Source organism: Jaculus jaculus, chromosome X, assembly GCF_020740685.1.
Source record: "Jaculus jaculus isolate mJacJac1 chromosome X, mJacJac1.mat.Y.cur, whole genome shotgun sequence".
Classification (NCBI taxonomy): domain Eukaryota; kingdom Metazoa; phylum Chordata; class Mammalia; order Rodentia; family Dipodidae; genus Jaculus; species Jaculus jaculus.
Window position 1 is genome coordinate 46,111,595 of NC_059125.1, and position 22,407 is coordinate 46,134,001.

The 22,407-nt window shown below is 38.3% G+C and overlaps 1 protein-coding gene and 1 non-coding gene across 2 annotated transcripts in view; one reads left to right on the top strand and one right to left on the bottom strand.

The window, feature by feature from the left end:
- Efhc2 (EF-hand domain containing 2) overlaps nt 1-22,407 on the bottom strand; it is a 195,930-nt gene that overhangs the window by 74,379 nt on the left and 99,144 nt on the right. Inside the window, exons 8-11 of the mRNA XM_045140027.1 lie at nt 18,134-18,299; nt 11,127-11,269; nt 9,679-9,875; nt 6,165-6,295 (exon numbers count right to left, since the gene is read on the bottom strand). Of these exons, the coding sequence (XP_044995962.1) occupies nt 6,165-6,295; nt 9,679-9,875; nt 11,127-11,269; nt 18,134-18,299 (637 nt within the window). The remainder of the gene's footprint in view (nt 1-6,164; nt 6,296-9,678; nt 9,876-11,126; nt 11,270-18,133; nt 18,300-22,407) is intronic.
- On the top strand, nt 21,262-21,367 carry LOC123456856. The gene has a single exon (XR_006634731.1). It is a non-coding gene; the product is annotated as a U6 spliceosomal RNA (small nuclear RNA).

Genomic DNA, 22,407 nt, shown 5'->3' on the forward strand with positions numbered 1-22,407 from the left:
ATGTTCCCAACTTTTGTGATTTGAATCAGATGACCCCTGTACATGCTTGTATTTTGAATGTTTGGTGCCTAGCTTGTGGCAATTTGGGAGGTAGAGCCTTTCTGGAAAATGTGTGTTTCTGGAAGCAGGCTTAGGGATGTTACTGGCTCACTCTCTTGTTGCTATTTACAACCTATTGTGGCAGAGGTGATGTCCAGCCTCTGCTCATGCCATGCTTTCCCCGGCTATAATGAAGCTTCCTCATGAGACTATAAGCCCAAATAAATGCTCTTCTCCCATCAACAGCTTTTGGTCAAATGTTTTATACAAGCAATGAGAAGATAACTACAACAGCAACTATATGAAATACTAGTCTTGCCAAGCCTAGACCTGACACTGCTCCCTTCTGAACTAAGAAAGGCACTTTGCACTCTCTCTGCTAACAGTAGCTCTTATAAGTGAATCTGTCAGTGAAGAAAGGGTCACAGAGTAACAGGTCCAGCCTAGAGACATAACTATTCACCCCCGTAAGGCAAAAGGGAAATATCTACCACCCAGAGAAAAAAAGAGAACCAGCACCTATTTACCATTTCCTGGTCTTTCCCTGTATTCCATCAGGTCTATACTGAGGTAAAATCTCAGGGAAACACCCAAGTTAATCCATTATCAACCACAGTACCTGATGTAGTTTATTACTCTCTGCTCTCAGTTTTCCGAGGAGGTCCTAGCAGCTTGAATGATACAGAAGGTCTGGGCTCTAATTCCCCATGTATGCACAAAGCAGCTAGGTAGCTTAAGCCAGAGTATCTCAGGCCACAGAGTTCATTTCAATATGTGATTGGAGAAGAGAATATTTTTTTAAAGTTTATTATACACCTAAATTTTAAGAGTTTCAGAATGTCAGAATATCTAAAAATCCTTAGGAGGGCTGGTGAGATGGCTCAGGGGTTAAAGGCATTTTTTGCAATGCCTGATGGCCCAGGTTTGATTCCCCAGTACCCACATAAAGCCAGATGCACAAAACTATTCATGCATAGGGGATTCATTTGCAATGGCAGGAGACACTGACATGTCCATCTCCCCTTGCAAATAAATAAATATTTTTATAAAGTATTTTTTTAATTTTTTATTTATTTATTTGAGAGTGACAGACACAGAGAGAAAGACAGATAGAGGGAGAGAAAGAGAATGGGCGCACCAGGGCTTCCAGCCTCTGCAAACGAACACCAGGCGTGTGCGCCCCCTTGTGCATCTGGCTAACGTGGGACCTGGGGAACCGAGCCTCGAACTGGGATCCTTAGGCTTCACAGGCAAGTGCTTAACCGCTAAGCCATCTCTCCAGCCCGCAAATAAATAAATATTTTTAAACAAAAAGAACCTTAGAGACCAATATATGTAAGAGTAAGGTCACTTTTTTACTGAGGGTCATACCTATCTTTCCCCATGTCCAACAAGCCAGAGAAAGATAGCTCTTCCCTGGTGCAAGTTAATCAACTATTATCTTGCTATGTGCTTTAGCCTGAATATTCCTTGAAAAATAGAATAATTCATTAAATTATGCAATAAACATCCATTGTACTTGGCAGGATGGGAAGTCAATAAGTAATAGTGGGGGTCTATAATCAATAGCAGCTATAGAGCATTTTAGCATACTTCTGGGCTCATATGAAGTGCCCAATAAATGGTTGTTTGTAGAAAGCTATGCCAACAAAGTAGAAATAAGAGTAAAGAGGTAGGCAAAGGACAAACTATAACCAAACTCACATGTTATTCTGCAAGGCTGGGACTTGTCCATCAGTCAAGAGGGAGCTAATGGCAAGTGTAGATCGGAAGAATAACCTGATCATATTTTAGGAAGGTCATTCTGGAGGTTACTCAGCTCTCCAGAGAGTCTGAAGGAACAGTGATGGAAAACTTAACAGCAGCAGTGAAGATGCAGATAAAACACAGGGAAAGTTTCCAGGGGAAGGAAAGAAATACAATTCCAAAAAGTGTATGTGTGACATACAGATAAAAGGGAGGGAGAGAATACATATGATGACCTTCACCAGGACATAATCCTTAACTTCAGATTTATGGGAGAAGCAAATGAGATCAGTTTAAGAAAGTTTTTTGTTTTTTAATAAGGTGTCTGGGGAGATGGTTCAGCAGTTAAAGGCACTTGCTTGCAAGGCATGCTGGCCCAGGTTTGATTCCCCAACACCGGGCGTGGTGGCACACGCCTTTAATCCCAGCACTTGGGAGGCACAGGTAGGAGGATCACTGTGAGTTCGAGGCCACCCTGAAACTCCATAGTGAATTCCAGGTCAGCCTGGATTAGAGTGAGACCCTACCTCAAAAAACCTAAAGAAAAAATAAAAGAAAAAGAATGGTGCATGCTCCTAGAGATCACTTGTAGTGGCTAGAGGCCCAGCTGAGCCCATTCACTCTCTCTCTCTACCCCCTTGCAAAAATAAAAATAAATAAAATATTGTTTTGTAAAAAAAATGAAAAATTAGGGCTGGAGGATTAGCATAGCAGTTAAGGCACTAGGCTGTAAAGCTAAAGGACCCTGGTTCAATTCCCCAGTACCCACGTAAGCCAGATGCACAGGTGGCACATGCTTCCAGAGTTTGTTTGCAGTGAATGAAGGCCCTGGCATGTCCATTTTTTTCTCTCTCTCCCCCTCTTTCTCTATAAAATATAAATTAAAAAATGAAAAGTTACTTGAAAATAATGAAGGGATATCCAATGAGGAGAGATTCCAGTATATTCATAAGTCTATACTTGATGCGAAAGATCTGATTTTGAGGAACTAATATGGAACTATCAACATAGCAGTCAGAGCTAAAGTAATGACAGCTAAATAAAATACAACCACTCACTTAATATTTCTGAGCCTCTCAATGTTTGCTAGGCATTGTGATAAATATGAGCGAAACAGAAGATGAGATAGAGAAAGGTCCTCACTTTCAAAAGAGTTTACTTTAAGAGAGGATCCAGAATACATACATTCTCTCCTTCTTCCCTCCCTCCCTCCCTCCCTCCCTCCCTCCCTCCCTCCCTCCCTCCCTCCCTCCCTCCCTCCATCTCTCTCTCTCTCAAGTGAAAGAAAATCAAATTAGGGTACCATATAGTTCCTTTATTTTTGCCCAAAAAACGATATGAGAAGCAAAAGAGAGGACTGAAGAAATTGTGCAGGGACCTATACTTGTGGACTAAGCACAGAAGGGGAGTCCTCCCAAGCCGAAGGGGCTTAGCATCCAGCCTGAGAATGTCATGGACAAGGATATATTGACTCCTTGGACTGTGCTCTCATTTGGAAGTGCCATGGTTTAGATGAAATTTGTCCTAATGATGCAAGCTTGGTCTCCAGTGTCATGATGTAAGAGGTAGTAAGAATCTTTAAGAGGTTCAGCCTAGTGGGACGTGATTAGATCATTGTGAGCATGGCCTTAGGAAGGGATAAATGTGGTTCTCATGGAACCCTGGTTAGATTCATATTCTTTGGATTCCTATCTTACCTCTGTGATCTTTCCTGCATGTATTGCCACCACAATGCCATCTGTCATGAGGTCCTCACCAGAGAACCTGATACTGGTGCCATGACCTGAAACTTCCAAAACTATTAGCTAAATAATTCTCTTTTCTCTATATATCACCCAGCCTCAATTATGTTATAGTAACAAAAAATGTGTCAATACAAAGACTATGCAACCATCTCCAAACTTGAGCCTCCAAGAGTAACTCTAATGGTTCATTCTTGTATTTCCTGATTATGTTTACACCGAGGTCAGCACTAGATGCCAGGACATACTGCAGTGAACAAGATAATTAAAATCCTTATCTCAGAAAGCTCACATTCTCTAATAGAAGAAAGCACACTCACATGTGCCCCTCCTCCAAGTAAAGATGTCTGTAAATAAAAGTTAGAGTACAACACATGCTGTGAAAAATATAAACAAGGGCTAAGAATAACAGTATTTTCTTTAGCTAGATAGTCAAACAAAAACAGACATTCTGGTGATAGAGCCCTATAATTTTCCCTGGCAGGGACAGTGGCAGGGGTCTTCTAAGCAGAGGATGTCACAGTCTTAGAGGCAGAAAGAATTTGATATGTTTGAAAACCTGAAAGGCAACCGTGAGGCCAAAGGACAGGGCTGATGAAAAAGTGGTGATGATATTGGAAACGGTCACATCACTAAAGGCCCTCATGGCTGCAGTTAAAAGTTTAAATCTTGCTACTCTCACAACTCATCACCCACAACTCCATGGCAAATCCAAAAATCCCACTAAGGAGGGCCCTCAATGGAGTGGGGACAGGAAGGAGGTAAATAATGATAGCAACATGTGATGTGTCCATACAATGTTTCTACTTAATAAAAAATATATTTTTAAGATTTATTTATTAGAGAGAGAGGGAGGAAATGGGTGCACACCCGAGCCTCCAGCTACTGAAAATGAATTCCAGATGCATGCGCCACCATGTGCATCTGGCTTATGTGGGACCTGGAGAATCGAACCTGGGTCCTTAGGCTTTGCAGGCATGTGCTTTAACTGCTAAGGCATCTCTTCAGCCCAAAAGTAAATCTTTAAAGTTTGGGTCTTATAAGAACAATGACAAGCCACTGAAGGATATCATTTTTTACAGGCAAGGCATAACCTATGCTGGTTTTCATACTAAGGAACATCTGGGATGGTAAATTTATTTTTCTTTCTGAGCCTGCAGAGTCTTGTGGCCATCTCTGCAATCACACAGTATAGTAGCCCCTTTTCCTCCCCACAATAAGGTGAGGCCTCCGTCTGCAGACCAAGTTTTCCTCCTTGGAGACTCAGCCTGGCCTAAGTGCTTCTGAGAAAGCCCCATGTACTCCCTAAAGTATTTCCAATAGTCTTTATGAGAGTATTGGGAGAATGGATGCTTTGGTAAAAAAAACACAAAATAAAAACAAAACTACTCCCTCATTTCTGAAGCAAATTTCTTGTTTTCTCCTCCAGTGCTTTCTGTTAGTACATGGCCTGAGTAATTATCTTTGCTTTTCGACTCTGTCTCCAGTTATATTTCCAAACACCATAAACATGTGTCTGTGATGATGAAGAATAATAAAGAACTATAAATTCTTATTGATCCCAGAAGGTTGGAAATTCTAAACAATAAAAATACGTCCTCTTTCAGCTTCTCTCGAAAGAATGCTCAAGACACAAAAGAGCTTTGTTAAAACAACAAATAAAATCTTGGATTACTTTGAGCCTATGGTGAGCTCCAGGCGACCAGGTAGTGATGCAACAGGCAAACTGCAGGCACAAAGTTGGAAAGACATCCCAGTTCCCCTTGCCTGGGCTTGTCTCATTATTTCTCAGCCCATGTTCTTTCTGTTTCATGCCCAGTTTACTATATAGCTTCCAGCCACCACTGTTTTCAGAAGCCAGAATTCTCAGCGTAAAGAGAAAGTCCCTTTTTTCCTCCATCCATGATTTAATTTACATTCTCCAATTTGCTCCATTCAGTTTGTTTTCAAGCTGAGAAGTCTCACAATTGTACTAGGCCCTTAATTTGACTTCACCTGTGTTTCCATGGTTTAGGAATTTGCTGAGGTCAGCTACTGCACAATCTCAAAATTCGCGTCAATTTAAGAGAAAATCTTTATTGTTCATGATTTCATATGACACTTGTAACAATTATTGTATATGAGTATAAGAGGAAGAAAATTGAGGAAAAACCCTTAATTTCTGTATTTTTGTCTTTCAGAATGCACACAGGTGTAAGCATACATATATGCACAGATGTATACAGAGGGCTTTACCCTGTGATAATCCATAAAGTTTTCACTGTTTTCCAACTTCACCATATCCCTAAGGAAATGATCCTCCTCTTTCTCTCAGATCTTAGAGAGCTGCTCATGCTAAGGAATGCTTTCCCTGCTTTTCTCACTCAAATATACTATTCTTGCTGTTCCCCTGATCCTTTGACACCACAATTCACAATGTGACCAAATGTCTATCCTTTTGCTTCTCTGTTCACACCTCTAAATGTCTCAAGTGTAAATACATAGTGAACTATAATGTCATGGACAAAACTTGAACACAAATGCAAAGAAAGGCCAACTTCTAATAAAACATATATAACCAACTAATTATCAAGCACCAGGAACTAAATCCTTTCTGCTCTTTGGAAAATTGTGAGAGAAAAACAGAATATGGCTTACCTGTATGTGCTATAAGGTACCACCTCCGTGTGCTCACTATCAGCAGCTGCAAATACCTGTTTGATTTCTCTTGATTTATATTTTTCTTTTTCCAGCTTTTTTATGGCAAGTTCAAAGTTGCTAAATGGAAACTAGAAGGGAAAAAGAAATAGCATACTTAAACATTCCTAAGACTTCAGGATCCCAATGTTTATTAAGGCCAGCCAAAGGACTTCACACAGTAAATCCAGAGTAAGCTGGACATATTTTTCCATACAGATCAATGTAGAGAAGACATAGCTAAACTTATTCTGTCTTTAGGGAAAGGAATGTCATTAGCACAGACCCTAGGTCTGAACTTAGAAGACCCTAGAAATGAACTTAAAAGATAGCAGGCAACAGAGCTAAGTGTACAATCTTCTGCTACCACTTCAGCCTTCTTCCTGTAATCATTGAACAATGTTCCAGGATTTTAGCAGACCCTCATGGAAAGAATGGAGCTTTAAAAATTCTTATTTTCTCTACATCTTTAGAATGGACCCCTCTGGAACTGCTGACACAGGTGATGCAATGATCAGAGCAAGACTGGTGTCAAAGGACAACACAGGTACTGTGATCTTTAAAGTATGTGTTTTGGGGCAGCCCACTGTTCCCATTTCCTATTCTGCTATAGCTTCTTGACTTAGTAAGAATACTTCTTACTCAATCCAGTAAAGGTTATAAATAATTATATTTAAGAGATCAAAAGTGAGAAGATGAAACTTTAGGAAAAAACATTGATAGTAATTTAGCATAAAGCTTTCTCTCTTCACCACAAAATGACCCAGGTGGTTGGGCACCTACTGAGGTCCCCACTTCCTTTCCTGTTTTTGGATTTCCTTTCATCTATTTCCATGATAGGATCTATTAGTTCTTTTGAAAAGATTCAGATGCGTATTAAAGAATATGTAAATCTTTCTCTTATTGTAATGTCCTTGATAAAAGTAGTGTTAAAATAATGCAATTTTTACTTGAGATTCTGATACAAGATAATGTTCTACCCTGCTTTGATCATTCTGAAAGAAGAATATCTCTTGATATCTTAAAACTATATATGTCATGACTGTTGGTGTAGCCAAGTGTTAGAGTCAATGGGCAAGGTCCTGGGTTCAATCTCTAGTAATGCAAACAAAGCAAAGCAAACAGCAACAACAAAAATATCCTACATATTGTAGCATATACAGGTAATCCTCAATTTACAGTGGGGTTATTTTCTTTGCTAAAATCACTGTAAACTGAAAATATGTTAAATCAAAAGTGTAGGACAACAATTGATCTACTGAACATCCCAGCTTAGCAGCATATCACACAATAAAATATGAGCTGCTATCTTTCATGATCCCAAGACTTCCTGGAATCTGTGGCTCACAGCTGATGCTCAATATCACAAATGTGGATTGAACTATATGGTGCTACTCCAGGGAAGAGATCTAAAGTCAAAATTTTAATATTGTTTCTAGTGAATGCATATCACTTTTTCAAAGTGATGGTAAAGTTAAATAAATTCTATGTTGAGAAATTATAAGTTGTAAACTTATAATAAGCTGAGCATGGTGATGCACACCTTTAATCCCAGCACTCAGGAGACAGTAGGACAATCACCAAGAGTTCGAGGCCACCCTGAAACTACACAGTTAATTTCAGGTCAGCATAGACCAGAGTGAGATCCTACTTTGGAAAACCAAAAAAAAAAAAAAAAAAAAAAAGAGCCACAATGAACGAGTCTGCCATGGATGGGCCACATAAAACTAAACACTTCACACACACATAATCATTACATCTAATCTTTCTAGCAATGATTTCAAACAACCACTGTTGCTATTCAAAGATCAGGTAACTGAGGTTCAAAGATGGTATGTTACTAATTACATGAGAAATCCAGTTTCCAAGCCAGGGCTGGTAGCCTCCAGAAATCAAACTGCTTGATTACTGAGTTTCTCTTCCGAGTTTGGAACTGTAATCTAGCTAGGGCTTCCGGGTTTAACATGAACTGCTAATGCTACAAACGGAGAGGTGGTATAACACCCATAGAGGGTGCTGTTCAGGCTTGCTGTCAAGACAGACTGAAACAGTACTGCGAACCGACAGCCTCCAGCTGTCACACCTCCCAGATCCACACAGTGTTTACAGGCAGAGTCCTGCTGAGGCCAATTTCCCCAGGCTGTCCCACTTAATAAGAGAACACAGCAGGGAGACTAGAGCTGGGCTATTGCTGCATGACTCCAGACCTCTCTGAGAGGTTGTCTGCTCTGGTCTCCCAGTCTGCCTGGCTAAGACAATTTCTCAGAGGTGACCTGACCCGGTGAAGCTCTTCCCATCCAGCCCTCTTCCCTTGTCCTTTCATTTCATAAGGGTCAGACCCAACCTACACGGTACTCTGAAGGCATCAGCTAGCCCCTGTTTCCTTCTGTTCCCCCTTTTATCCCTCAGAGGCTATTCTCCCAATATACCTATTGTGTGTGTTTAACTGCTTTGGCATCTGCTTCACAAAATACCAAACCTGATATGAACAATATGATCCACATGCAAAGACTGAGCCTAGCATATTAATCTTGAACATTTTCTGTATAAATGAGGTAAATGTGCACTATATATTTATAAGTGGTGTATAAATATTATTACCTAAGAAAGCTTTAAAATAAAAATTTTCCAGATGGATTTTTCAATATTAGCACTGACTTCAAAAAATATGTATTTTACACACTGAACAATTCCACATTTAAAATCCACATTTTATCAACATTATTTTTACTGAACAACACTGTCATAATAGCACTTTTAGTAATAGTACCTATCCATCTGCCATTCTATTTCAAATATTAAAAAAAAAAACTTTAGGTATTTGACCCATGCCCTTAATCCTAACATTTAAGAGAGAAAGCAAGAGGACAACAAGGTCAAAAGCAGCCTAGGATACATCAAAAAAAAAAAAAATTAAAAAGTAAAACTAAATAAAACACGATTGACAACAAAGATACCTCTTTGAGCTCACAGTGAACAATTCTTCTTAAATTCTAATTTACGCTAGTGTTAAGGGAATCTGAAACCCCAACAACTATGTGGTTCCCTTGCAGTTCCTGTTTGTTTCTGTCATGGCCTCCTGTTGGCCTATGCCAATGAACTGGGATGGCACACTGTGTGGCACGCGATTTTCTTCCTTTCCTATAGTTGCTGCTTTTCGTCCTGAAAATATTGTTTGTGTCAGCAGAAAACCAAAGAAACTTGATTCAACCCCAGCCTGCCTCCTGCCTGTGCCTGGAATCTGTGATGCTAGGCAGTGGAGAGCCAAGCATATAAACAGAGGAGACAAGGACCTGGCCTCTGCAATGGGACCTGTGGCCAAGTTGCACAGATCCATTATTCATGCCCACATATGTGAATGCACAATGTAAGAACTAGTGGCAAGATGTGGGGTGTGGGGAGGAAAGACTTGGAGAAAGAAACATACATTGCAAGATCTGAGAAGCAAATCAATAATAATACAAAATCAATTCACCCTATCAGTATTGTTCTCCATGTACTTTAAGGTGTACTCATCTGCATTAAGCAAACGAAATAAGTAGCCATTCACATTCAGTGTGGTTCCAACATATAGCTCTTCAGACTGGATATATTCTGATAGTTCACTTTTAAAGACTTCTTGTCCAGGCCTCTTAACACGAGATCTTTTTAAGAACATTCCACCGGTATTCCCTATAGAAAGAGAAAAGCTCCTGGGTAGTCTTCATTCTTAAAGGAATCATGACTTGCCTTTAGTTACTTCTTCCTCAGACTTGAAGTGTATAAGACATCTGTAAACTCATTTTGTCTATTTTTCCCAAATGTAGGGGAAGAAGGAAGCAGTGAGCAAAGAAATGAGAGCCTTTAATACAATTGGAGGGAATGTAAATCACTCCAGCTACTATATACAAAAATTTGGAAAGGCGATTGCTTCTTGAAGACCTAACATATCATGAAATAGTAAGTATCAGTGATGGCCACTATTTTATAGGCTTTTAGTTAATTACCATTGCTCTTCTACTTTAAAAATGTTGAAATTTTCTTGGTCATACCTTCCCTATTCTAGATGATCATCCTCTTTCAATTTCATATGTTAAGATGTCTCCACTATTCAAAACTCATTCGAGTTTGATTTAGTTCTGTGAACAACTGCTTTACTCACTGGTATGCTAAGTGGCTGATACCAGCTCATAAAAGCTAACTGTTAAATTTTCAGAGATTTTGCAAGCTATCTTTTAATCTTGTTGGCTTCTTGAAATTGACCATTATTATGATATATTCACAGCACTTAAGTGGGCAAATATTAAAAAGTGAAGTTTTAAAATGTTCTTCAAAGAGCCATTGAACCAACATATCATCGATTGGGCTACTCAATCATGTGCCTTCAGCACAGATGTTAGTTGTAAACATGTTGCAGCAAAGAAGAGAGTCCTACATTTCTATAATTCCTAAGTCAATGGCTGTCCTGAGCAATAACCATGAGGTTAGGTCACTGCGGAGAACAATCCATAGGCCTGAACAAACAGAAGTACCAAATATTAAATTTATGTAACTCAGATTCTTGTATTACAGTCAAGCCAAACTTTGTGTAAGCAGGACTATCAAATACTCTCTTGGCTTACTGGCTGTGAGTAGGTATAGTGGTACCCAAACCATGACTTTGAAGCCCCTGACTTTCACAAAAGTTCCTCAGTGGAAGAAAGGACAGTGACCAAAAGGATTTACCCTGGGTTCCCTAGGCCTCAGCCAACCACAGTTGTTCCTTGTTTATCATTTTATATGCTTCTGCTCACATTTCAGAAATCTTTGTAAGAAGAAATGTATTGTTTAAAAAATTATCATAGATCATCTAGGCTATAAAAGTCAGATTTTATTCTCTAATTTTCAAAATGAAAAGGCAGTTAAATATTCAGAGGAAAATAATATGAAAGATACGTATCTTACCTGAATTAATCTCAATAGGTTCAAACACTGAAATTGTGTCATCACTGAGATAATATGCAATAACAAACAACCTGTCCTCATCAGCACATTTGTCTGTGACTAGTTTTGCAAAATATCGAAGTATATTGCTTTTATAGCCATAGCTAAATAGAAGAGAAATGAGAGAGCACTAAATCTTCTATACATCATGTATCAAAACAAATAAATGCCCACAAAAGATGAGCTATGACTTTAATACAGGACTTTAAGATTTCTAAATAGTCCCTGATACCTTGTTTTTAAGATTCTAAATCTAAATACTAAAGGATTTTCTCAGTACATTAAAACATTTCTTATTCTTATGTGCTCTGTGAAGCACACTGGGGAGAATGAACCGAACTCAATTGTTATAAACATCCTGCTCAAAACAGCCACACTAATCTGCTGTTTTCTTATCATGAGGCTCTTCAGCAATCACAGTAATTGTGTCAGATAGAAACACAAGCATGTAGCCTGATGGCTTATGGCAGTCCAGAGGACATTCTCTACATGGTCCAGAGGTACCTCCCTATTTCACCAAGTTTTGTCTCAAATCCAGGGCTTTCTGCCTTGCAGACCACATTCTTGCCTCCCTATGGCACTCCATGTCTCCAGTATCACTCTTAATTCCCTTCCAAGGAAACATTAACTTTTCCCTTTCAAATGCTATAACAATTATTATCAACATGTCTCTATTTTATAGCACTATTTGCATTGTAATTTATTACAAGTCTGTTTTCCAAGGAGAAGTGCTATGTCTTAGTAACCATTATTCAACATAACACCTTTTATGTTAATATAATAAATGTTTATAGAAGGTTATATTGAGAAAGACTAGAAGTTGCACTTAGAACTCTGCATGAGGATGGGATCAAATAGAATTCAAAATTCCCTAGGGCAGGGATGATGACACTTGCTTATCGTCTTAGCACTGAGGAGGCTGACAGTTCATGAGTTTGAGTTCAACCTTGGCTAAAAAAAAAAATTATTTTCTTAAAATGGACCCATGGTCTCTGAAGAGTGTTACTTATGGTCTTTCTTTAGCATGTTGGCAGATATCAGCCAATTAAACTGACTTTCCTAACAAATAGTAAGCCCTTGAGAAGTCTTTGGTCAAATCATTACTCTAAGGAAATATACTGTAAAGTCAACCATATCCTTCATCACTCCCCTATAACAACTCTAAGTGGAGTGGTCACTACTTGCAGATTCACATACTCTGAAATTTATTTTGTGTTTATAGTGATAAAAATTAAACAAAGTTTTCTTTATAATTTGCAGGGACAGAAAGTGTTTTTCTCTATCCTGTTTTTGGGTTGGATTGAGAAAGAATGGTACCAAGATTCCCAAGCTTAAGGCCTCATGTGAGGAGTGCCGAAGCTAATAAGGCTCACCTCAGAGTAGCCATGGCAAAACCACCAAAAACACGACAGCTCTGCCTCATTCCTGAGCTTCAGATGAACATTATATAATGTTAGGGCCAGCTAGACATTGTCAAGTATCTTCTCTGGTACATAACTGAGTTTATAAGTAATAAACATTCAACTGTCCCCTCTTATAAAAGACCCTTCTAACATTATAAATATCTAAAATGTCATTAAACAATTGAATGAGGTCTAAGCTGAGACCTAATGCATACATAGAACTATAAATTTATCTTCTTCCAGTTTACATAAAGTTATAAGTGCATATGTTTACTGGATTTCTCAACATGCCATTTTCCCCCTAATTCTAGTATTCTGGAGATCTCAACAGGGAACATAATCTGCTCAATAAAATCTTTATACTAGCAGTTCACAAAGTTTATTGTATACAAAAGTCACCTGGGGAACTTGTTAGATATGTAGAATCCAGAATCCCACCCCCAGAGACATAAACTGAGCATTGAACTTATATCTGCAGAAACCTGAATTATTAATAAGCATGGCAGGAGAGTCTGATGAGATAGTCCCGAGGGCACAGTGTAAGAAATATTGTAGATGACTTCATATATTTTCTTGATTATAAGCTAATTTTCAAATGCTTCTGAACACACTTTTTGTAACACTCCCAGCTGATCAACTGCTCATATGTCTTATACCAACTATGTCACACCCAATTTAACACTACAAAAACTTATACTCTTGGCTGGGTGCCTTAAAATGTGTGTATCCCATACCTCCAACGCATATTATAAATTCATAGATCTAGAAACCACAGCTTACCTTTTTCTACATAGAGCCCAATGTTATCTATAATCATTGCCTTGAACTCTCCCACTGTCCCTTCCCCTCTTCTCCTTGCTGGGAATGGGATCCATGGCCTCCAGTATGCGGCTGAGTCATATCTTCCACTTTTCAATTTCTCTTAAATTCATGTCCATTAGGGTTGCTTTACTTGAACTGATCTTATAGAGGTCAATAATGATCTCCACAATGCCAAATCTATATCTCATTTGATCAATCAGCAACTAGCACAAATAATGACTACTTCCATGATATCCTTGCTTCAGTTGGCTCTCAAGATTATGGATGCTCATAGGTTTGCTCCTTTCTATCTCTTCTTTTGCCCCATTTTAGTCTCCTTTGGTGGTACTTTCTGTCTTCTACAATCTCTTAATTGGTAGTACCCTAAAGTTTATTCAGGTATTTTTCTATACATATACTCCCTTAGTGACCTCACACCAGTTCAATGTTTTAGTACAATTTGGCATCATGAACTGAAATACTTTCCACAAGTTAATGATTTCCAAATTTATATTCAGTTTCGACCTCTCTCCCTGGATTATTCTCTCTCACACATACACACACACACACACACACATACACTTCCCTTGATATCTAGTAGATATCTTTGCTTGTCCTAAAATGTCACTTCTGCTCTTGCACCCAAGCATACTGTACCAATACAGTCTTTCTAATCTCAGTAGCTTCCAACTTCACCCTTTCAGTTGCTCAGGCCCAAACCTTGAAAGATATCTTTATCTCCTGACTTCTTTTATACCTTGTATCCTATTGATTCTACCATAAAAATATTTCCAAAAGTCATTACCCAATCCCTTCCACTGAACTCACCCAGATGTGAACATCCTGACTTCTCTTTCACTACCACAGCACCATCTTAGCGGGTATTCATTCTACGGGTGTTCTACATTCTACTCTTTAAAAAATTTTTTTGGTTCATTTGGTTTATTTGAGAGCAATAGACATAGTGAGAAAGGCAGATAGAGAGAGAGAGAGAATAGGTGTGCCAGGGCCTCCAGCCACTGCAAACGAACTCCAGACGCATGTGCCCCCTTGTGAATCTGGCTAACATGGGTCGTGGGGAATCAAGCCTCGAACCGGTGTCCTTAGGCTTCACAGGAAAATGCTTAACCACTAAGCCATCTCTCCAGCCCCCTACATTCTACTCTTGATAATACATTGAAGAGAATCTTTCAATGTGCCAGCTAGATCAAGTCACTTCTCTGCTAAAATCTCCTAACACTGCTTCTTCATCAAAGCCGAGTCCTTATGATGGCTTGTGAGGCTCTACATGACATCATCTCATTATTTCTCTTCCCCATCTCTATGGGAGATATTCTGCCCTATCCATGCCTGCTTCCTAGACAGTTCCAATGCATACAAAGCATGCCTGGTGCTCAGGATCTTTAAACGGACTATCCTTTCTGCCTGGAAGACATCTTCTTGCCTTACTAAGGTCCATCACAATACATGATTAAAATTTGCTACTGGGGGTATTCATCAGCCCTATATTACCAGTTAATCTGTTTTCTTTTCATAGCAACTTAGTGACTTTCTCATTTCTTTCACGGTACTTAATATCTTCTATATGCTACACAATGAATTTACATATCTTTATTTAATTACATATTTCCCTCAAACAGAATGGAAGTTCTGTGAGGGAAGTGGGGCTTTTATGGCCATTTTTTCCACTGATCTATCACAAACAGCTAAGTAAGTACTTAGCGTAGCTTGTCCTAAAGACCAAGCAAAAGAATGGCTCCCCTATATCTAAATGCCTAGCTAAGACCAAACCAAAGCCCTAGAGCTCTTCACCCTCCACTGGACGACACTCTTGAAGGCTTATTTTTAGTAATGGTGAAAAAATTAAGGGGGAAAATGGCTGGTGGGGACAGCAGGTGGATAATGTTTGATACTAGTGAAATATTAATATGAAACTATGACTTTGGGGCTTCTATGTGGACATGAATAGCAGAAATATGAGATAATAACTGCCTGTTAGGATGTTGTTTACTCCTTCTATGTTTCTCATTAAGAACTGGATTGCTGAATATCTGACTAATCTACTCACGCACTCAATCACACCTTTTCTTAATGAGTAAAATATCAGCCAGTCCTCAAGTATATAGCTTGCATTGTGACTCTTAGAGAAACAATAAAGCAAGTCTCTGGCCTCAATGAGCTCATAGTCTAGGAGAGCCCAGAAATTACATAAATGAGTAATCTTCAAGACACATGATATGAATAGATTCTATGGCAATCAAGGTAAATTTCTTAAGTCAGATTTCTCTGTATTCAGTTCTTAATTCAACTAAAAATTAGCAGAGCTTTTCTGAGCTTCAGTTTCTTCATTTTAGAAATGGTTGCAATAATATGAACTACTTTCTTCCATGGCTGATTTGAAGATTAAATTAAATCAGTATTATAAAGTCATAAATACAATAAACTGCTAACTACTTATTAATTATAATATGACTATTAGAAATATAATTAACAGCATATTGTGGACACACAGAGAACAAAGTAATTACTTCAGCCCTGGGCAGATAAGAAAGATATTCAGTAAGAAAAAGATTCTGATTCTCCCAAATCAAACTAGACAATCTGTCCAGAAGGCCACCATAGTGATTCTAACCCAGACGGTAAATATCTTCATGCCCATCAAAACTCTCATATGCTTTAATTTGAAACGACTTTCTCTAGTGAGTCACATTAGACATTAACCTCCTACCAAAAGCATCCAGTAAATTTCTTTTAATAACAATATACAAAATCATTATTCCATGTAGAATTTCATCCAAACCAGTTTCTTTATTTGTACTAAGAAACTGTCCTTTGTATGCTTTGTGAGATCATCTTCCTTAAGATCTCACAATATTGAACCCTAGGGTCATTCAAGCTCATGCATGAGTCTCTAGCCGGGTATGTGCCTGTTACTATGGAAACAAGGTCACTGTTTAAGAGGAGCTTGACAGGAGTATATTCCTGACACAAAACAAGCAGTGGGCAAAAAGAAATGAAATTACAGACATCTGTGCCTATATTCCCATCCCCCATCCATGACAGTATGATATTCACCTATAGTCAGGGTTCTAAAGGCAAGTTTACACAGTGCAGACAGAAAGAGAGACTAAGTCAAATACCCCCCACACAAAAAAAATGTTTTTCCCTAGGTCCCTGGATAATATTTCATCTTGTTTACTTATGAGAAAACTTCCCTATCCTTTTACAATAGGGACATTTTTCCTGTTCACCTCCTCTAGGCAGCTGCCCTTAAAAACATCATTTAGGGAAAACTGTCCACCAAAATCTCTATCCTAGAACTTCCACAGCATTGTTATCAGTAAGGGGGCATGGAGAATAAGTTGGTGTCCCTGGTATGTGTGAAACTGTCGATTCTCAAACACAGATGTGCTCCAGAATCCCCCTAAGTATGTGTAAAAACACTGCAGGGCCTCATCCTCCAGCACTTCTTTCTCAGTTCATCTGGAGGAAGACAAAAGAATTGGCATTTCCAACATGTATAGCTATGGACTACATTTTTTAAAATTTAAATAAAACTCCAAAGTCTTTAAAACTGAAAGAAAATCTCTTGAGAGACAAAGGATATCATGTCATGGTAAAGGCAGAACTTCCAGCATTTTGTATAATTCACAGTAAGAGAGTTCAACTACTTTTATATACTTCAACTATTGTTCCCTCTCCTTCAAATTCTCAACAGCATGTGACCCCATTCAATTTGACCAAAGTCAGGATGCTATCATTCTGTTGTTCACTCTGTCCTAATACATGTTCCCTTTATCATTTTTCTTCCAAGTCCTTCCAGCCCATTATCTCCCTCACAGAGAAGCACAATTTTAGCTCACACTCTACTCAAGCATCTACCCCATCATTTCCCCTGACTTCTTTCTCCAGGGCCTGCTCTCCCTATAGAGGAAGTAGCCATAGCCAAGTAACTACATTCTAAATCTATGATTCAGGAGATTGTGCCTCATGTATATTGGGGTGCTTTTGAAAAACAATCTTTTGAAATTACATTCAACCATATGAGCAATCTATTGTTACTGAACTCAACCAAACCTCTCAAGTCAAAACAATGTTAATTGCCAAGATAACATTTTGAAAAACACTTATAAATGATTGCAATCTCTATAGCAGGGGCTGGCAAAACCATAGTCTATGAGACAGATCCAGCTGGCCACCTGTGTTTATATGCCTTTGAGCTAAGAATGGTTTGTACATTTTTAAATGGCTGAAAAAAAGTCAAAAGAATAATATGTCATATGTAAAAATTATATTGAATTCAAATGTCAATGTCCATAAAAATTTCATCGGAACACAGTCACACATGTTTGCATTCTGTCCATGTAGCTTTCACGCTACAATGGCATATCTGAGTGGTTGTGACAGAGACTGTATGTCCCACAAAGCCAAAAGTATTTACTCTCTGGACCTTGCAATCTGCTGACTCCTCCTTCATGTTATTTTCTAGGGACTATCTTCAGGAGAAAAACAAGAAAGATATTGAAAGACAACATAGGGGGATAGTATGACTTTAGGGTGCTCCAAATGACACATGAAAATAAGACTTAAGCAAGAAGCTGGCAATATCTGTAAATTAATCAACTTCATTAAAAAGCTAGAGTAACATGTCCCTGAGCTCAAAATTCAGATAAGCTATGTAACACCTGTTACAACATGAGGGCTATGTCATAAACCCCAAACATATTGGGAAAGACAAAAACTATAATCACAGTCCTCAAGCACCTGTCTAGTTCCAAGAATTTCTTGAAGTTCTTCCGGTGAGGTGTAGGCTTAAGGCCTATGCAGGAACGAAGAGAATCCTCTTCAGAGCCAAAGCCATTGTAAGGTGGATATTTCCTTTCTATTTTTGGAAGAGGAGGAGGCTTGCATGAAATGGCAGTGAAGTTCTCTATAACAAAACACAGGCAAACACAAAACATCAATAGTTTTCTTGCCCTAATTATGGCTGTTTTGAAAGGCTTGTTATGATTTCAAGATGAACATGGAGATCTTTGTAGACTATTTTAAATTCTTTCAAACAAAACATGGCAAAATCCTATGAGAGTAGGTTTCAATCATATTTATAAATCCCACAGAATTCACTTAATAATTACCACTGGGTCAAAAGAAGAAAAACGGGATCGGTGTCAAGTAAGTAAAAAACATTTGTTTTTTGTCATTATATCCCCATTTCTGAGTATTATTTTGCTCTTCCCATGATTTTTCCCATGATATAATTCAAACTTCATACCACACACTCCACATTTTAACCTATAATTTAGCCACCTTTCTATATTCAGTCAATAGTCACTAATAAAATCCTTTCCCAAATAAGACTGACTCTGACTATTTCCCCTTTAACCTCACCCCATTAGCCATCTTTTTCTCCTGGGCCAAACTTTTAGCCCCCTTCCTTGCCTTAAATTCAACTCTATGATACTACACTTTACTATCTAGTTAGAAAACCAACAAAAAATACAATTTCTTCTCACCAGCCACAGCTCCAGGTAACTCATAGTATAGCTCAAGTAAAGACTGCAACTATATGTAATGAGGAGAAAAAACAGCAAAACTCCCAAGCCTTTTAAGATCCCCATCTGCCTACTCTCTCAAAGGGAATGCTAAGTGGTAACTATGATTTTATTATTTACCTATCATCAACAAGGAAGAGGCAAGGGAATGTTTGTAATAGCTCCAGAAGCTCTTGGGTAATCATTCATGAGGTTGTACCATCTCTGACAACCAACTGTGCCTTCCAGAGCAAATGACATTGGCTTGATCTATCTTGACCCACCACAAATGGCAAAGATGGTGCTGGTATCTTTCCTAAAACAAAATAAAATCAGCCAATCTACTTTCCACATATTCCTCAAGCTTCATGGGTATTTCAATTGTGAAAAAAAAGGAGTTTCACATAAAGATTTCCTTTCTATTGTCACAGCTCTAATACAAGAAAAGATTTTAGTACACACCATTAGGGGAAAATGCACAACAATTTTTCATCTAGGACAACCTAAGGCTAAAAATTGAAATGGATTTTTTTAATTGATTGAATGGCTAAAGGTTTGAAGCCATTTCTAATTGTGATTTGAAAGCATTTTCAGTTTTCCCTTTCCTTAGACTTCCTATCTGCCTTTGTGTGAAACTTCCCTAAGCACAATCCCCAAAAGAGCATTGTCCCATTCTAACAGAAACTGCTCACAGCAGACATGTTGACAAAGAGACTGACATCAAATATTTCACACTAGCTCAGTCAAAAGGGTCAGCCAGCCTGTCCATACAGAGATTTGTGAGCCTCTTCTAAAGCTCATTTTGTGATGAGCTTTAGAAGAGTCCATCAGTGATAAGAGGAAAGCTTACATGTTGGAATTACAATTGCAATAGACTATATCAAACATATCACTGTCTGATACCTTTGTTTCTGGGCAAGCACCACAGAGATGACAGGCAAACTCTATAGAATTATAAGAAAATTGGAGCTTGAGCCGTTTCCTCCAATAGAGGATACAGACATACTAAGCTGAGTACTCTCACCAAAAGAAGACACATACTGAATCACAAAGTGATTAAGAATATATTCTACAATCCCCCATCACAAGTCATAATATAGCGTTTTCTCAACTACATAATTGTTGTAACAGATTTATGTAACAAAAGAACCAATTTAGAGCTTTCTTCTGCACCCACAGTGCCATCTAGTGTATAAACGCCTAGAACTGTTCTACTCTACCACCCCTGAGGTTTATAACACCACATAGATCGTTTTGGAAACCCTGGCTCAAGATCCAACTTTAAATCATATTTCTCTGGGTAGCTCACATACAAAGCTGTGAACTCACACAAGAATGACAAGTTGTCCATCACTGGTTTTTCATCATATATTGTTGACAAATGAAAAGACATGCATTTTGTGCAAAGCATCTGGTATTTTACTAGACCCTGAGGTATACCTATCTTCAAACTCTTCTGTTTCTCCAATTACAAATGACTTTTATACATAGATTGGACTCTGAAAAGGAAGAGCCTTGAAGATTAAGTTTCATTAACTGAAAGGTAAATCCACTTCTGCTTGTACAGAACACCTAAGTCAAATGATTTCAGTCATATCCTAAAGGGCAAATATTTCGTGAACCACATGATGATAGTTCTTGGGAGCCCTCTAATCCTCAACCATCTTCATGTTATAGGAGAGGTGAAAGAAGCAGAATGTTAGGTCCATCAAGAACATGTGGTGAGATCACAAACCAATTCTATCCCTGTTGCTATAATTTGGGGTGGCAAAGTTCCTCACATGATCATTAAATTATCTTCTCTGGAGCCCTGATTCTTGTATTCCTGAGAGTTCAGAGATAGCCAGATATAAGTGGACTTTATGATTTTGGCTCAAATTTATCTCAGTATAGCCTGACACATCTTTAAAAGCAATAGGAGAAAAATCAACTCCTGCCAAATCAGAGAGCCAGAGCCTCAGAGGCCCCCAACACCTCAGCACTGAAGCAGACCAAAAATGAACCCAACATGGCTCAGGGAAATCTTACGGAAGAGGGGGCAGAAAGAATGTCAGAGTTACATGTTGGGTCATGATTTTCAGAGACATTTATCATACTAATAACTGGGGGCTAACTCCACAATGCACGACCCATTTTCAATAACAAGGAGGGTCTAATGGGAGGGGGTAGATCACAGATGAGCCTAAATAATGGTACCAAACTGCCTGTATTTACTGAAAAGAAAACTAATAAATTAAATTAAAAAATAAAAATTAAAATTAAAAAATAAAAAATAAAAAAATAAAAGCAATAGGAATGAATGATCATGTAACTAGGTTTGTTTTTCAAGCCACTAAGAATCAATGATCAGAAAATCCTTTTGTGTTCACTTGGGCAGTACATATCCTAAAATTGGAGTGATACAGAAAAGATTAGCATGGCCCTGCACAAGAATGAAATGCAAATTCGTGAAGTGTTCCATATTTTTCTAAGGCTCAGGGAATTTTGTAGAAGAGGAGGCAGAAAGAATATAAGAGTCACAGAGTGCGAGGTAATATCCAGAGGTATTGCTTCCCCCCAATGACTGACTTCTCTCACAACTCATAACCCACAACTCCATGGTGAATATCAACAGTCCCACTAAAGAGGGCCCTCAGTGGAATGGGGGCAGGGAGGAGGGAAATGATGGTATCAACACATGATGTATCCATACAAAGTTTCTATTTAATAAAAAAAGAAAATATAAATTAAAGAAGAAAAGCTGTGAGATGCCACAGTGTATTTTAAACTTTTGTATCTTTTTCTCTGAAGCTATTAGTTAAATCATAGAAAGGTACTGGGCAAAAAGAATGTGTTTTTAAACATTAACAATGAATAATGTTAAAAGGAAGTTAGGAATTCCAACTACAATAGCATCAAAAACAAATTACATAGAAACAATTATAATCCAGGAGTTGAAAGGATTTTATTTAGAAAACAACAAGACACTGCTGAAATTATTAATCAATACAATATATATATAAAGTATTCTGTGTTGGGCCAAGTGTGGTGGCTCACACTTTTAATCTCAGCACTTGCTGAGGAGGTCGAGGAAGAAGGAGCACCTTGAGTTTGAATCCAACCTGGGAATACAGAGTGAGTTTCAGGACAGCCTGGACCAGAGTTAGATATTGCTTTAGAAGAAAAAAAAAATGAAAAACAAAACAGGCAGAAGGTATATTGTGTTCAGGGGTTGGAAGGCAATATTGTCAAAATGTTAATACTATCAAGGTAATATACACATTTGAATCCATATCTATCAAACTCAAAATTCCACTTTTGACAACATACAAAAAAATAAAACTTCATGTGGACTTAAAAAAAAAAAGAAAATCCTTTTATAAACTGAGCATGGTAATACATGCCTGCAATCCCAACACTTGGGAAACTGAGGGCAGGAGGGTTATGGTGAGTTGAAGGAAAGCTTGGAATACATAGTGGATGCCAGCCTCTATAGGGCTACATAGTAAGACCATGCCTCAAGAAAAA